This window comes from Ranitomeya imitator, chromosome 2, assembly GCF_032444005.1.
Source record: "Ranitomeya imitator isolate aRanImi1 chromosome 2, aRanImi1.pri, whole genome shotgun sequence".
Classification (NCBI taxonomy): Eukaryota; Metazoa; Chordata; class Amphibia; order Anura; family Dendrobatidae; genus Ranitomeya; species Ranitomeya imitator.
The window spans coordinates 111021642-111038698 of record NC_091283.1 but is presented as its reverse complement, the minus strand read 5'-3'; the positions used below and the strand labels follow the sequence as shown (position 1 = coordinate 111038698).

At 44.0% G+C, this 17057-nt stretch overlaps 1 protein-coding gene across 1 annotated transcript in view; it reads left to right on the top strand.

Annotated features, from left to right (window-relative positions):
• GAB3 (GRB2 associated binding protein 3) overlaps positions 1-17057 on the top strand; it is a 144412-nt gene that overhangs the window by 74248 nt on the left and 53107 nt on the right. Inside the window, exon 2 of the mRNA XM_069747157.1 lies at positions 6062-6365. Within this exon, the coding sequence (XP_069603258.1) occupies positions 6062-6365 (304 nt within the window). The remainder of the gene's footprint in view (positions 1-6061; positions 6366-17057) is intronic.

The window sequence follows — 17057 nt, the reverse complement described above, 5'->3', positions numbered from 1 at the left end:
CGGGAGCTTTGGGGTTTTGGTTTGCCCGAAATGGGTTACATGGTGCCCTTGAGCTGGTGGTCACGGCTGAGGGTAAAGAAGTGTTTGGTTTTAAAGTTGGTGGTGGCTTTATGCCTATTTTTGAGCCAGATTTCTTACCCCCAAGAACCCTCCCCTCCAGGTTTTTACATATGGTATATATGTTGTTATTTATGTTATTGTTTGTTTAATAAAATGGCCGCTGTGGCCAAAATTATCCAAAGAAATTTACGTGTTGGTGTTTAATTTAAATTTACAGGAGAAGGGGAGAATGGCCCCCTGGGGATGGGGTGGGGGTCAGGAAGATTGAGTACGGGAAAGACCCTGTTTTGGCGATACGCGGTCATGACCACTTCCTCTACAATCAGCTGCATTTTCAACAAGACCCTTAAGCCGAGGGCAACAATACTGCTTTTTTTTTGTATTTTAGAAAAGCTTCAAAGCTTACACATGTATGTTGGACCCTTTCCATGAATGCTATTAGTTCTGAAAGCTTATTTAATTTTGTCGAAGGGTGAATTTGAATTTCCTGAGAACATCTGTGCAGATTGTGTATTCACTCTAGAGATATATCAGAAAAATGATGGCTCCCCTGACCTTATCTGAACCAGAAATCACACACATGACTGTGTACGGAACCATCAAAGGATCACAGTTGTATACTTGATTATCATCCAAGCAGACTGAGCAGAAGTTTAATAAATAAAATACAACTGCACCCTTTGATTTTCCCATCCACAAATTTAGGGATTGTTAGGCAGCTCATCTACGCCGAAGATTGTCAGAAGATCCTGATTAAACCAGCCAGATTCTCCATCGGTTGTGTTTGCATATGAAAAATTATGAGTTTCTGTGGCCAAAAAGGCCTATTTTTCTAGGATACATGAGACCCAGATTGTTTAATAGAAGTGGGTCACTGCTGCAAACTGCTTTTCCCAGGTGTCTGCAGGTAGCACTGGATTATCGGTCACAATCGGTGGAAAGCCGGTTGCTATAGAAGTGATGGATCTTTTAGTGTGGCTCATTACCGCTCCATCCAGTTTCCTTTTTTTATTTTGTCAGTAAGTCACAAACGTTTCACATGAGCCAAATGCATTAAAGTATCTTCTGGGCTTTCCTTTTTTGCCTAAAATGAAGAACATAAATGTGTACGGAATAATGGCCTGATGTGAACAATGCCGAAAGTTTCTCCTGCACATCGGTTCTGAAGTACGGCAGGAAAGAACCAACGGCGGCTGATTATATTATGACAACATTAAAAAGGAGCAAATAAGATTGTACAATTTCCTTTTTATTCTTTGGAATGAACCACCGTAAAAAAAAAACTTAAAAACCCCAGTAAAAATATTTAGGTGGGTCAGTCCATATGCATTTTTATTGAATATGGACACATTAGAGGGAGCCACAATCGAGAACCTCCTATTTGCCACCCGTTCTAACAATTGAATCTCAGACTGCCCTACCGTAGATGTTGACAAGTTACCACCATAGAAACATGTACCATAAATATCTTTGATTGCATCTATAACTTGATAAACATGCCCGTCTTTCTTGATCTCGACCATACAGCTGTGATATGGGGTTTATCTAGAGATTCCTTTTAAGAGGACCTTTCAATGGATTTTATAATTCAAAACTAACATATTTAAAATTTAATTAAACTATCACTTTCATTAAAATTTTCATCCTCTTAATATGTTTCAGTCATCGTATTATATAGCACAGTGTACTTACAATTGCACATTTTGGCTTTCTACCCAGCTGCGGTAATTGTTCTCTTTGCCCTATGTAGAAACAGGAAGGGTCTTTTCCTTGCATGAGTCATTCCCCTCTCAACTCCTGACCCAGCTGCTCCACTCCTCCTTCCTGCCAGTTCCACTAATTCTGAAAGTTTTTCTTTCTTTTCTGTGCCCCTCCATTCTAAAGTTATGCCCCCTGGTAGTAAAGATGCCAATTTTCCTTTCAACCTACTGGGCGTCAACCACAGTACTTCTCTGTAGGCGTTTGCTTTTTCGACTCTATGACTGGTACACAGCCAGTTGCTTGAAGGGGAAATTTGCATCTTTACTACCAGGGGGTATAACTTTGGAACAGAGGGGCAGAGAGAGAAAATAAAAATGTAATCTGTATAAGGCTTGGCTTAAAAAAAAAAATCGGTTCAATTTTCATCCAGAAAAGTGGGAGGATTATTTTTCTCACACATCATCCGTGTGCAATCCGCTTTTTCATTCATCAGTTATTAATCGTTTACAGAACTATTTTCCTAGTTACGGAATTGCAATGTAGCCATAAAACTAAGATGTCACTTCTGTATGGTAATTTTTTTCATGCACGCATAAAATTTCAGAGTGAATTCTAATCATGCTGTGATTTTAACCTCACAGCTGAGAAAAAAACGCAGATCTGCACGGCCCCATCGAATAACATTAGTGCAAGGGCAATTCCTTTATCAGCTAAGTTTTATATTCTTGTGTGAATGAGCGCTTATAATTGCAATTGCGGTAGGTGTTTCAGGGAAATCTCCTCTTTAGACTATGAACCAAAGACCATGGTATGTGCAGTGCCCCAGAGTCCTGGTCGTTGCAGTAATGTCGCTCTGCCGCTAAGGGGAGTGATGTTATGTCTGATTGCACTAAAGGAGTTCACCTGACCAGGTATTACAAGCACACATTACACTTGACACTCCGGCCACCAGGGGGAGCAAAAGGCACTATGTATTAGGCCACTCCTCACACTGGTAAAACTGGGGGTCGGATAGGAAGTTAGAACAGAACGCAGCCTGGGAGAGCTCCAGGGAGGACCTGTCAGGGGTGGGTTCCTGACAGGGGCCTAGCAGAAAGGATAGAGAGTGACGGAACCGCACCTGCACTACCTTGCGGCAGTATCCCAAGAAAGGACACGAAGAGAAGGATATTGTGGAAAAGTGAGAAACGAGATCAAAGCACAAAGGAGAGCCAGTAGGAGTCGTGCCCTGAGAACGGCAACATCCTACTGAGGCACGTAGCCGGTGACTGGAACACCGAGGGAGTAAATGACTTCAAGCATTCCTTCAAATACCGCAGGACAGTTGATTATAGGTTGGCTGTTTACCATACATCACCTAAGAAGACATAGGGGCAAGCATAGAGAGGGGCGTCTCTAGGGTCCCAGAATAGCTCCGAGCGTTTCCGTCAAACGGGTGCGTCCTATCCAGGTAAATTTGGGGGACGGAGAGAAAGAGAAAGAACGAACACGAGAGTTGTGAGGACTATCCCGAATGCTCAGCAGGGAAGAACTACAACACACAGGCGCTAGTGGTAGGCTCTGATTTCCACCTGCAAAGGGAACTCTGGATGTGCCTTCGGACCGGCCGGTCTCAGACAGCCCTGTTAACAGTGCTCTGGATTGAGGATCCCGAAGTCTTCAGTAAAAGGTAAAGAGACTGGAACCCTGTGTCCTCGTTATTAACTGCGCCTCACATCATTGCCACCTACACTACTGGGAAGCGCTGGGGACATACTTCACCTGTGGGAAGGTATACCATCTAGCTGCCATTCCATCACCCCAGCGGACCCCTAAGCAGCGTCGGTCACCCTGACCGAATACCACAGGTGGCGTCACGAACCCTTGACAAACTTTCATCACCCCTTTCATTGGACGCCCCTTAGCAGGGTCACGGACCGGGTCCAGCCACCGTGACAACCCTAGAACTGAGACAGAGAGGACCGGTACCGAGTAACCCGCGGCCCTGCGTCTGGGTGCGCTCCATATGTACCTAGGGTATTAATTACTTTGGTTGTCCCTCTTGTATTACATCCGCATTAAATAGGTTTTTGATACAAGGAGGAATCATTAGCTGCTCCGTAGGCCAGCACTTGAGTAAATCATCTCTAGTGGATGAAGTCGTCATAAATATCTTTACATGAAATATACAGTATAAACATTGGAGCCTCTTTATTGTCTAGGTCTTCAGAAGGCGAGCTGCGTGATCCTGTACAGATGCCATAATGGGTGACATGTCTATCCTCTCTCAGAGGGTCTGCTTCATGTTTGCCTGCTCATAATGAAGTTTATCCCCGTCCTATCAGACATTGCATTTCAGCCGGAGTACTCATGGTCTTTGCTGATTTACCTGGTTACTTATTAATTTCCACTTCTCTTTTTTTCACACAATATTTCTGGGAAATCTTTTTTTGTTCCTCTTAGCGTTTTACGGATTGATTTCTATTTTGGGCACGGTCTTTTACTGTCCTTTTATTGTCGTTTATTTCTATTCGTTCGTGGGAATTGTTCGTGTTAACAAGTTCCCCATGTAAATCTGTTTCCAATTGGTCAGTAACAGTGTTTGTGTGAATTTGCTTCCAATGGATTTGGAGGTTTCTGGTTTAGATCAGCCAATGTTAAAATATTCATCCAAGATCTAAGGCTTCAATTTACTGTCGCTTTTTTTTCTGAGTAGAAGCTACAGCTCCAGTTTATGTGATTGACTTGACTGTCTAGCAAGTACTGTATATTGAGAAATCATTTCTAGAGAAATGTTTGTTTTTTTTTTCATTTTCTTTTTGCTTTATTTTAACGAGAGTAGAGCAAAAAGATATGCCTGAGCCTAATCAGCATCCTACCATGTTGGTAATCCATGGCTGTTGGATCAGAGCACTGCAAATCTACTTCTATCTGCCAGTCTTCCCGACATCGCTTCTAAATAGTAGGCCGTGAGAGATGTTATCATTGTGGCATGACACACGAATGGCATTGCAGCATGCCTTCTGCTCAGAAAAGGCACCGAAGATGCCATCAGGTAGGAGGAGGTTTGGAGAAGAAAATTAATAATTTCAGCTCACCGTTTCCTTCTTCAGGAGAAGGTTTGCACAGCTCTAGTCCAGTATCAACAGGCTACTGACATGGCCACCGGATCAGAGCTCTGCTAACTTCCTTCTACCTGCTGGCAACTGTGACATCTTTTCTCATTAGTAGATCTAGACTAACGTCATCGTTGCGGCATGACACACACATGCACGTTGTGCCAAGCCTGCTAATCCAAAGAGGTGCTGTGGATGGTGCCAGGCAGGATGAGGTTCACAAAGCTCTGGTCCAGCAGCCACAAACTACCAACGTGGCCACCGGACCAGAGCTCTGTGAACCTTCTACCGGCTGGAAACTGTGACATCTTTTCTGATTAGTAGATCTAGACTGACGTCATCGTTGCGGCATGACACACACATGCATGTTGTGCCAAGCCTCCTAATTCAAAGAGGTGCTGTGGATGATGCCAGGCAGGATGAGGTTCACAAAGCTCTGGTCCAGCAGCCACAAACTACCAACGTGGCCACCGGACCAGAGCTCTGTGAACCTCCTACCTGCTGGCTTCCTGGGCATATCATCTGATTTTTGCTTTACCCCACAATATTGTTTTGGGGTGACACACACGTGATGCCGTGACTACTAATGAGAAAAGGTGCTGGGGATGGCAGCAAGTAGGAGAAGGTTCACAAAGCTCTGGCCTGGCACCCATGGACTAAAAACATGGCCATTTGACCATGGACCGGTAATTCTTTTTGCTCTCTTTGAGTTTTAATCTTTGTTTTTTCAAAAAAAATTTCAATAAAAAAAAAACAAATACATTTTCACACAAACTACCTACCCCTTGGACACACAAAAGAGAAAAACATTACATTATATCTCAAAGAAGGAAAAGAACAAGGAAGAATTTTTTTTTGCGACTATTCCAGTTTTAAGCCCCTCATTAAGAGACCCCAGATTTTAATAATACTTGTTTTTACTGAAGAGAATAAAAAATATATATACGGTATTTTTTAAAAATATGTGGTGATTTGCAATGGCACAACTGGCAAACATAATTTACATTGATTTGTATTTGAGTGACGTGATGCATAAGAGTTGGAACACGCTAAAGCCACAGTTAATGCATGGTGAAGGGATGAAAAGTCCCAGAAAACGATTTGTGAGCCCAATAATTATAATGTTGACGTATAGACCGTTCTTATCTGTATTGAGATAATTATGATTTACCGCAGTTGTAGTCTAACGTTCTTGCTTTCTTCAGGTATGGCGAAAACGGTGGTTTGTACTACGACGGGGGAGGATGAGCGGAAACCCAGATGTATTAGAATATTACAAGAATAATCACTCCAAAAAGCCCATCAGGGTAATAGACCTGAATGAATGTGAAGTGCAGAAATACATTGGAGTTAACCTGATAAAGAAGGAATTCCAGAACAGTTTCGTGTTCATCGTGAAAACCGCTTTCAGGACATTCTACCTTGTGGCCAGGACAGAGGAAGAAATGCAGAGCTGGATGCATAATATCAGCCAGATATGTAACTTCGGACAGCTGGAGGATGGCACAGGTAAGGTTGAAGGTGAAAGGGGTGGCCTGGACATCCTTTACGATGTGAAGGAATAAAGTCACCTGTCGCCATAGAAATTTCTATGTAAAATGAATAAAGTTCTTTGGCACTTATTTATGAATGGCCTTGCCTTAGGATAGCCCATCAATCTTTGGTCAGTGGGAATTTTGCATATGTTGTGCCCCTTTATTGCCCATGAGTCTACTTTCCAGTTCTGTGACATGGTCCTAAAGGTCAGACTAAAGACAGGTCAATAATGTTTAAGCTCTGTTGAAGCCCTTTACAGCTCCAATGTGACATTATTCAGTGTGTTAAGCAATATTGATGGATTAATATGAATACAATCTGACCATAAGAGTTAGCGTATACTGATATAGAGGGTTTTTTCCAACACAAGCAAATATACTTATGCGGCAATAGCTTAGGTCCATCATGCGGCCTCATATTGTTTTTCCTTCTAGAGCAGTGGGCAGTAGCATACTGTCTCACAGTTTTCCCATATGGTATGTCACCCCTTATTAAAGTTCTCTAGCTTATCCCTCGTCTCATCTATGCCAGCTTCCTACTCCGCAGGACCAGGCCAGCAGGCACTCTACCCAGTTGGCCATAGACTAACGTATGCAATTGTGCAGAAAACAATGTACTGATGATTACAAATGGAGCCGAGTCTAAATGCACAGCACGGGATCAGAATACAAGATTAAGGCTGTGCCATTTGGTTTGCAGGTTGCAATATTTTAACTCAAAGTGTAATGACGTTTGAAGCTCTTCGCTATATGATGGCTCTGCCTACACAAGGGTTATAGGGCCAAACTGTACCTCCAAATGCCTCTAATCTCATACAGAGCTTTTATTGGATGCTCCAATAAAAGCATGTTCTGTAATATGGTGCACTATAATGGCGCCATGCAGTACAGACTCTGGGGTATATATTATGCCAAGAATCATACAGTAAGTAGAAGATTAGAGCTTTTCCATCACTATAGTATAGAATATTTCCCAGAAAACTGCAGCCATTTTCAGCCAACCGCTTATGAGACGTGGCCACCAAGTGAGCAACTGATCAGAAGCATAAACCATACAATAAAGCCACTGCTTTCTCCAGTGTACTGGAGAATTACATCAATGTCTCATTATTAATTATTAGTCATAATCCTATGAGGACAGCCTCACTGCCAGATATGTTAGGAAGTGGAGGTGCTGCCCACACCACCTTGAAGATATGTGTTGTGATATAATGCATTTTTTTAAGGTGATTTTGTCTGTTTGGTAATTTCTTAATTACATTTTGAACTTAGGAAAGGGCAACTTGAAAACGCTGTGCTATCTGCTTATAGCCTTCTGCTGCTTTGTGAGCCTCCACCATTTTCATTTTCAGAGTGTTAGGCAGCTGCTCAGAAGAACCCATGGCTGCAGTTTTTTTGGCACAAGGTTAGAGGAGGCTGAGTTTTTATAAAGCTGGGAAATTTGTTTCACCTGGCCTTTCCTAACGGTGATAGTGAACAAGCCATAACTTACAGGCTAAGTGAGGTCTGAAACATTGGTCAAAGTTATCGCTGAGCATACAAATCTCCAAGGGTGCCCAAACATTTGCATAAGCCCAATTTCCTTTTGGTAATTTTTAAAATGTAAAAAATGAGAAAATATATATATTTTTTTCCTAAAATACAAAGGAAACGTGTCCTCTTTATCTTTAGACCTTTTGGAGATGATTTCATCTTCAACTTCCTTAACTGTTCACAATAACAGTAATTTTGACCAGGGGTACCCAAACTTTTACATGCCACTGTATATGGCTCTTATCAAGTTCATGGTCAGTAAAAATAAGTTTAATGTTGGACTTTGGTCTCCCTCAATTCGTTCCCTAACATCTGGTCCTGGCCTGCCCTATCTAGCAGCACCATGCCATCTGCAGAGGTGTATCACCCAGGTAATAACAGCACACACAACCAGGACTCCCAATTTTCATGTAACGTGTCGGGGCATGACAAACGAGTACCTGGCCCATGGCTACTGCCCGCACCACATTACTGATACAGCCTGCTCGTGTCCACCGCTCATCATCACTAATCGGCCATTAGTCCACACAATGTACGTTAATAGCAATTACTGGGGGTTTACAGCTGTCTTGTTTTAATGAGACCACTCGCACCAGTACTTACTGTTCTTGGTGGATTTCTAGTGGGGACCCTTGTTTCACAAGTGACATCATTGGAATGCTTGTTAATAATCCACTTTTGTAGAAGCCTGGTGCTCATGTGCTTCACTTGGCGACAGTAAGGACAGACCAGTTTAACCACAAAAATTCCAAGCACTAGAACGTCTGATGTACAGAGCAGCCTGGTAGTGTAGGTGGTAGTGCGAGAATCTCATCATAAAGGTTAGTTACATTTTAGAACTGCCATGATAGCTGATGTGGAAGTATGGCTCCGGTTCATCAAGCAGTTTTTGCTTTTTTATGGTATAAAACTGCTTAAAAATTCCCAAAATTTGAAGTTGTGCAAAGATTTAGCAACTTTTTTCTACATCAGTCCTGGCCAGCTACACCGACTTTTTTAACCCGTTTCTGACATCGGGCGTAAATGTAAATGGCGTAAACTGTGGGACTCCCTCCTTTGATGTGGGCTCTGTTGCTGAGCCCACATCTTTCCGGCACATGTCAGCTGTTATCAGCTCTCTGACACATTCGTACGGGCACTACTCCCACACTGTCTCCTGGTAAGATAATTTCTCCCTTTTAAGGGATCTATACCAGCATGTTCTCCTGAAGAACCAACCAATGGGGAAACGCGTTGAGAAATGTGCATACTGGCCCTTTCTTCATATGGTGTTTATGGGGTGATGAAATCCCCTGAATGATTGGGTTTTGGGTTTTGGCCTATGAGCAGAGTGTGCAACCTGATTATTAAATCTCTCTGTTGATTGCTTCTTAACCACCTTTATTATCTGGGATTTCTATACCCCACTCTTATACTGTGGGATTCTATTTGTTATATATAACCCTGGATTTTTGGGAGCAATGTGCAATATGGATGTATCATTTAAAACTGCACAGTGATGGTATATGGTGCATGTATCAAGGTGCCACCCAATTCTGCATCTATTTTTTTGCCTCAATCTATACAGTATATCCTATACATTATATCTGGGAATATGTGCAATTTTAATATCTGCCTATACTTTGTAATTTTTTTGTTATATGATTTTGGTGTCTGTTTTTGGGCCTCAATATACTACACCTCCCTCTCTGATATACTGCACGTACCATATGGCATATCTTAAGCAGGGTGCCACATTTAACTGATTACATATGGTACAATACTGCTATTTTTGTGCACCCTATCTTTATAGGGTCTTTCAGGGAATGGGAGGGAGAGCCGTCTTTGAGCTGGGGGCACCACTGCTCTGGATTGAAGGGTGCCAACCTCCGCTGGTAGGAAGGGAATCCATAGTAATTTACTAGCGTGATCTTCCTTCTCTTTATTTGCCCATATATTTGCAGACCCATATCATATGGGGTGGTGATAATATAGTGTGAAAAATATTTTTTGCTATATATTATATTATATTTTAGCTATTTACATTAAAGGTTATGTTTTATATGACTAAGAAATTAAGCGCTATTCGGTGAATGTATTTTTGGTGAACACTAGTGTTGAGCGATACCTTCCGATATCCAGAAGTATCGGTATCGGATTGGATCGGCCGATATCCAAAAAATATCGGATATCGCCGATACCGATACCCGATACCAATGCAAGTCAATGGGACACAAATATCAGAATGTAAATAAACCCTTTCTGTCCTTCTACATCCTATTCCGGAGGGGGGAAGAGTGTGGGCGGTGCGTGGGCGGACACTGTGCGTGTCTGTGTGTGCGGGCGGGGTCTGTGCGGGCCTGCCGGGGATCTGTAAGGGCCTCTCGGGGCTCTGTGCGGGCTGCCGGGGGTCTGTACGGGCCTGCTGGGGCTCTGTGCGGGCTACCGGGGCTCTGTGCGGGCTGCCAGGGCTCTGTGCGGGCTACCGGGGCTCTGTGCGGCCTGCCGGGGCTCTGTTCTGGCCTGCTGGGGCTCTGTACGGGCCTGCTGGGGCTCTGTGCGGCCTGCCAGGGCTCTATGCGGCCTGCCGGGGGTCTGATCGGGCCTGCCGGGAGAAATTTTCCCACGCAGCAATTGCCATAAAGTGAGACTTTGAACTATAGTAACCTCAGAGATGCACAGCAGGAGCCATTGTCGCCTGTCAGTGTGTCAGTGAGGGTCCTATAGAGCAGTGATATCACCCGATGTCACTGTTCTATAGGGGAGATCGTCGTGGGACACTCGTTATTAATTGGACTACGGCGTACAGGTAGTATACGGTTTATTATTTTACGTTTTTTGCAGACGCTGAAGTATGGTAAGTATGCTTAAATGAAGAATATTAAAATACTTTTTCCTAATGTGTGCGTGTTTTATTAACCCTTTATTACTATTGGATTAATAATGGATAGGCGTCTTATTGACGCCTCTCCGTTATTAACCCAGCTTAATGTCACCTTACAATAGCAAGGTGACATTAACCCCTTATTTCCCCATATCCCAGCGCTACACGGGAGTGGGAAGAGAGGGGCTAAGTGCCGGACTTGGCACATCTTACAGATGTGCCGTTTCTGGGGCGGCTGCGGACTGGTATTTGTAGCCGGGGGGGGGGGGGCAATATCCATGATGGCCCCTCTCTAGGCTATGAATATCAGCCCGCAGCTTTTCTGTGTAGCCTTTCTGGCTATAAAATATAGGGGGACGCCACGTCATTTTTTTTTGGTCCCCCTATTTTAATAGCCAGTAAAGGCTACGCAAACAGCTGCGGGCTGATATTCATAGCAGGCTACAAATATTGGCCCCCGGCCATCGGCTTTCCCCCTCTAATGCAGAAAATTGCGCGGGAGGCGACGCCTTTTTTCCCCATTTTTTTTAAAATTCAACGCGCATTAAGGCTTCTTTCACACTTGCGTTGTTACAGGTCCGTCGCTATGCGTCGGGCCGACGTACCGACACACGTTGTGAAATTTGTGCACAACGTGGGCAGCGGATGCAGTTTTTCAACGCATCCGCTGCCCATTCTGAAGTTTGGGGAGGATGGGGCGGAGTTTCGGCAGCGCATGCGCTGTAGAAAATGGTGGACGCGACGGATAAAAAAAGTTCACTTGATTGTTTTTTCGTGCCGACGGTCCGCCAAAACACGACGGATCCGTTGCACGATGGACGCGACGTGTGGCCATCCATCGCGATCCGTCGGTAATACAAGTCTATGGGTATGTAGTATGTATGTAGTATGTAGTATGTATGTATGTATGTAGTATGTATGTAGTATGCAGTATGCATGTATGTAGTATTTATTTATTTATTTATTTATTTTTACATTCAACACATTAGCCGATGATGGGACTACTACTGTCCCATCATTGGCTAATATGTCAATCACTGTCATTAATTTAATATTTTTTACAGATGACACTGGCTTCGGGGAACAAAGTGACAAGTGATGGTGAGTATGTAATCTATGTTTAATGTACTGTATGTCTGTATGTATGTATTGTATGTAATGTATGAATGTATTGTATGTAGTATGTATGTAGTATGTATGTAGCATGTATGTATGTATGTATGTAGTATGTATGTAGTGTGCATGTATGTATGTAGTATGTATGTAGTATGTATGTATGTAGTATGCATGTAGCATGTAGTATGTATGTAGTATGCATGTAGCATGTAGTATGTATGTAGTATGTATGTAGTATGTATGTAGTATGTATGCATGTAGTATGTATGTAGTATGTAGTATGTATGCATGTAGTATGTATGTTGTATGTAGTATGTATGTAGTATGTATGTAGTATTTATTTATTTATTTTTACATTCAACACATTAGCCGGATGATGAGACTACTACTGTCCCATCATTGGCTAATGTGTCAATCACTGTCACTGTAGCAGGCATCGTCTGATGGGACTTGTAGTCCCATCGGACGATGCCTGCACACACGCACAGACTCCCGGCAGCCCGCACAGAGCCCCGGCAGCCCGCACAGAACCCCGGGAGCCCGCACAGAGCCCCGGCAGGCCCGCACAGAGCCCAGGCAGGCCCGCACAGAGTCCCAGCAGGCCCGCACGGAGCCCCGGCAGCCCGCACAGAGCCCCAGCAGGCCCGCATAGAGCCCCGGCAGGCCCGTACAGACCCCCGGCAGCCCACACTGAGCCCCAGCAGCCCACACAGAGCCCCGGTAGGCCCGCACAGAGCCCTGGCAGGCCCGTACAGACCCCCGGCAGCCCACACAGAGCCCCGGCAGCCCGCACAGAGCCCCGGCAGCCCGCACAGAGCCCCGGCAGGCCCGTACAGACCCCCGGCAGCCCGCACAGAGCTCCGGCAGCCCGCACAGAGCCCCGGCAGGCCCGTACAGACCCCCGGCAGCCCGCACAGACCCCTAGCAGGCACGCACAGACCCCGGCAGACACGCACAGACCCCCGGCAGGCCCGCACAGACCCCGCACACACACACGCAGTCTCCGCCCACGCACCACCCACACCCCATTATAGTGCATCATTGCACTATGGGAACTTCCGATTCCGGTATCCGATATCGCAAAAGTATCGGAACTCGGTATTGGAAATCTGATACAGCGAATATCGGCCGATACCCGATATTTGCAGTATCGGAATGCTCGACACTAGTGAACACTTAAAGAAGTACTCCCATCAAAGTTTTTATTTTCTTAATATATTGCAGTCATCATATTATTGTTATAATAGTGTAGCAACTCACTTAAGACACTAAAATCTGCAATTGACCCTGTCGGTGTTTGTACAGACTAGAGATCCTGACCTCACAGTCCCTAGTGGTTCCTGCCTGAGCTGAGATAGCCCTAACCACAGACTCAGACCTATGCTGCCTGAAAGGTCATCAAGCACTTCTTGTTCCTCCTAAAGAACTGGAGGGCAGAGCAGAATGCAAATTACCTACAGAAGTGAAGGTATGCTGACATAGAAAGAGGTCCCAGAGTGAGTAAAACAATCCACGAAATACAAAATAAAGGATTAAGTACATACTGTTAGATTATATGCCACCTGTTAGGGCATGTTAGGTTAGGCTATGGGTTGAACTAGATGGACTTAAAGTCTTCATTCAACCTTAATAACTATGTTACTATGTTACCTACTTCCTAAACAAGAAACAGAAGATAGGTTTAGGGTAAAGAACATTAAACAGCAGAGAGATATACCCTAGCTGGTCTTTCACTGACTGGCTTAAACTACAGCAGTATGGCAGGATACCCAAATGAGACTATCACCAGCAGAAAATACCAGCAGGGGAAAAGTATATAAAAGGAAAAAAGAAACTAGCCAGATCACCAACAATCTTTGTAGGTGCATGGAAATCTGTCCTGTCCGGAAGTGATTATGGATAAACTTGCAATATTCCAGCTCCTTAAATAAAACTCAAAATTTATGTGAATTGATTAAAACATTTTTTTAGCTCCTGAATCGCACTTATGACAGATGTGATAAAGATTGATCCACGATCAAAACGCATTGCTGTATCTTCCCTGGCATAAGTGCAGTTCAGGAGCTTTAAAAATGTTAACCAAGACGAATAGGTTTTGAATTTTATTGAAGAAGCTGGAATATTGAAAGTATATAAAGCTGCACTGAAAGGTGATAGGGCAGACAAATTAGTACATGAAAACACCTGTTACCCTAAAAAGACTGAAGCTATGATAACAGAAACTAAACCCCTGTAGAAAAGGTGTATCTGCTGTGGCTCATCAGGCGGAGAAGCTGACCACTAAGCACAGGCTCCAGGGTTTGGACCCAGACGCATGACAGTTATATAGCACTGTGTACTTACAATTGCTCATTTTGCCTTTCTCCCAAGTTAATTCTTCTCTTTTATCTGCTCTATGTAGAAACAAGAAATATCTTCTCCCTGCATGAATAATTGCCCTCTTCAACTCCTGACCCAGCTGCTCCATCCTCCACCTGACAGGGACATTTGCAGTGACTGATAAGTCATACAGGGAAAATAGACCTCCTGTTTCTACATGGAGCTTAGAAGGAGTCAGCTAGTCAGTTTTCAAATCACCCCTGATGTCATAGACATAATGGATAAAAGAATTAACTGGGTAGAAAGGAAAATGAGCAGTTGTAAGTACACAGTGCTGTATAATATGAGGACTGCAATATATTAAGAGGATACAAATTTTGATGGGAGGAGGAGGAGGAGTGCTTCTTTAAGCACATAAATTTTCTCTGCCATTTCTATTCTGCATATGGAGCTACACTAGCTGATTAGGTCTTGCTGGAAAAAAGAAACCTTTTTCTCTTCATTCTCTGGTTAGAAAATACTTATACATAATTTATTCAGCCAGCTGCTGCAATATAACATTAATGCACACTGATACTATTACCAGACTCCAGAAGAGAGTGCTGGGGCTGTTTTGCACCCAGGGGAGGCTCTGGCAGATCTGATGAGACTGAAGGTTAGGTAAAGGGTAGTGAGCACTAGCTATAAGCGGTGGGCAATCAGACTGCAAATAATGGAAGGAGCTGGAGTCTGGGAAGTTTGGGCTAAAAGAAATGTTTCAGTTGATAGCAGCTGGTGAAGCAAGAGCAGAAGCAGAAATGTGCAGTGTGGTTTGCCATGAGTGTCCTCATATCATCTCTGCTTCAGCTTGGTGGTAGATAAGATAAGAGCTTCTTGTTTCCTAGCACAGTTGTGTGGAGAACACGCAGGAGATTCATGGGTTAAGGCCGATCTACCAGAACAGTTATAAATTCAGTGCAAATTACAGACAGTGAGCAAAATGACATTCAGTCCACACAAAAATAAAAAAAAGCGATGACCGTGACAGTTATAGTTAGGTAAGGTGACACTTTTGTACATACCCATACTAATAGCTCTAAATAGATGAATAGCACTTACCGTATTTTGCGGTTTATAAGACGCACCGGATTATAAGACGCACCCCAAATTTTGAGGAGAAAAATAGGAGAACATTTTTTTTTAAATAAAATGGTGCTGTCTCTTACAATCCATGTGTCTTATTGTTTACCGGGGGGTGGTGGCTGCGGTGAAGCAGGGTCCCAGGTCGCTGCTGGTGGAGAAAGGAGTGGGGTGATGCTGCGGACCCCAGACTGGGAGAAAGGGGTGTTTGGAGGTGTGACGCTGCGGGTGTTCGGTGGTGCGGAGGCTCCACCGACATCTTGTGAAAGCCCGGAGCTCCCGTACTTCCATGGTTTACTTTGCAGTGGACTTTGGAAAAATGACTGCCGGAGGCGTCACATATGCAGATGGAGATGTTGGCGCTGAGATCTCATCTCCAAAGAACTTGGTGCCGAGAGCTCCATCTGTGCATGCTTTGCCCCTGGCAGCCATTTTCCCAGAGTCCACTACAATGGAAACCATGGAAATGTCGTAGGGGCCCTCACACCACCGAACACCCGCAGTGTCGCACCTCCAAACACCCCCTCATCCCAATCTGCGGCCTGCAGCTACACGCTAGTCTTGCCTCCTCCAGTAGCTACCCTGGGACCCTGCTTCACCACGGCCAGTAAGGTATATTCGAATTATAAGACGCACACCCATTTTCCTCCAAAATTTTGGGGAAAAAAGTCCATCTTATAATCCGAAAAACACGGTATCACTAGTTCACTGTCAGCTGTGTAGTGCCAATTGTCTTCTGTAAATGGGACTAACAGCAGATGCACACAAGTGTAATTGCTGTCCCAGTGCGATCCGACAAAACATCGGATCACATGGATGGCGCCGTGCACATGTCTGATTGTTTCCTCGGACAGAGACGATCCAAGGAAAAAATCACTACATACCCGAGTTTGATCTGATATTTTGATCAAGCACAATCATTCAACTCAATGAGTCTGTGGAAAACATTGGACTGCGTTCGGATGACATCTTAGTGTAGTCTGATTTCCTTGGACTGATAGACTGGAGAAGATGGAGACATTTTTTTCTCTATCTACTCCACATCCAAGAAAATCGGATCACACTCTGATCAGAGTCTGATTAGCATAACTGATCCAATTTTCTCAGATGACGTGTTTCTCATTTGCACATGGAAACACGAGAAACAATGTGATAAAACTGAAACTTCTTGACAGTGAGGGTGATCAATGAGTGGAACAAGCTGCCACGAGAGGTGGTGAGTTCTCCGTCAATGGAAGTCTTCAAACAGAGGCTGGACAGACATCTGTCTGGGATGGTTTAGTGAATCCTGCATTGAGCAGGGGGTTGGACATGATGACCCTGGAGGTCCCTTCCAACTCTAACATTCTAGGATTCTAGGAAATATACTGGTCTGCAACTAGCCTTAGACTTATTATCACAGATGGCTAAGCCTTGAACACGACAACCGCTCCTTTCTCTATGCTGGAACCTCTCTCAGCAGGATAACTGCATTGTACTGCATGGTGGCTATTCCAAGAGATTAAGAAAGGGAATGAGTCTGATAGAGAGAGACCACCTTCTCAGGTACTTATTATAGGGGTTGTCCATGCTATACCCTATCCACAGGATAGGTAGTAACTTGCTGATTGGTGGTTGTTCCACTGCTGAGATCTGTACAAATTAGTAGACTGGGGAATTTTTATCCCCAACAGGGAACTTTTATCCCTGTTATAAAATGGCACATCTGACACCCAA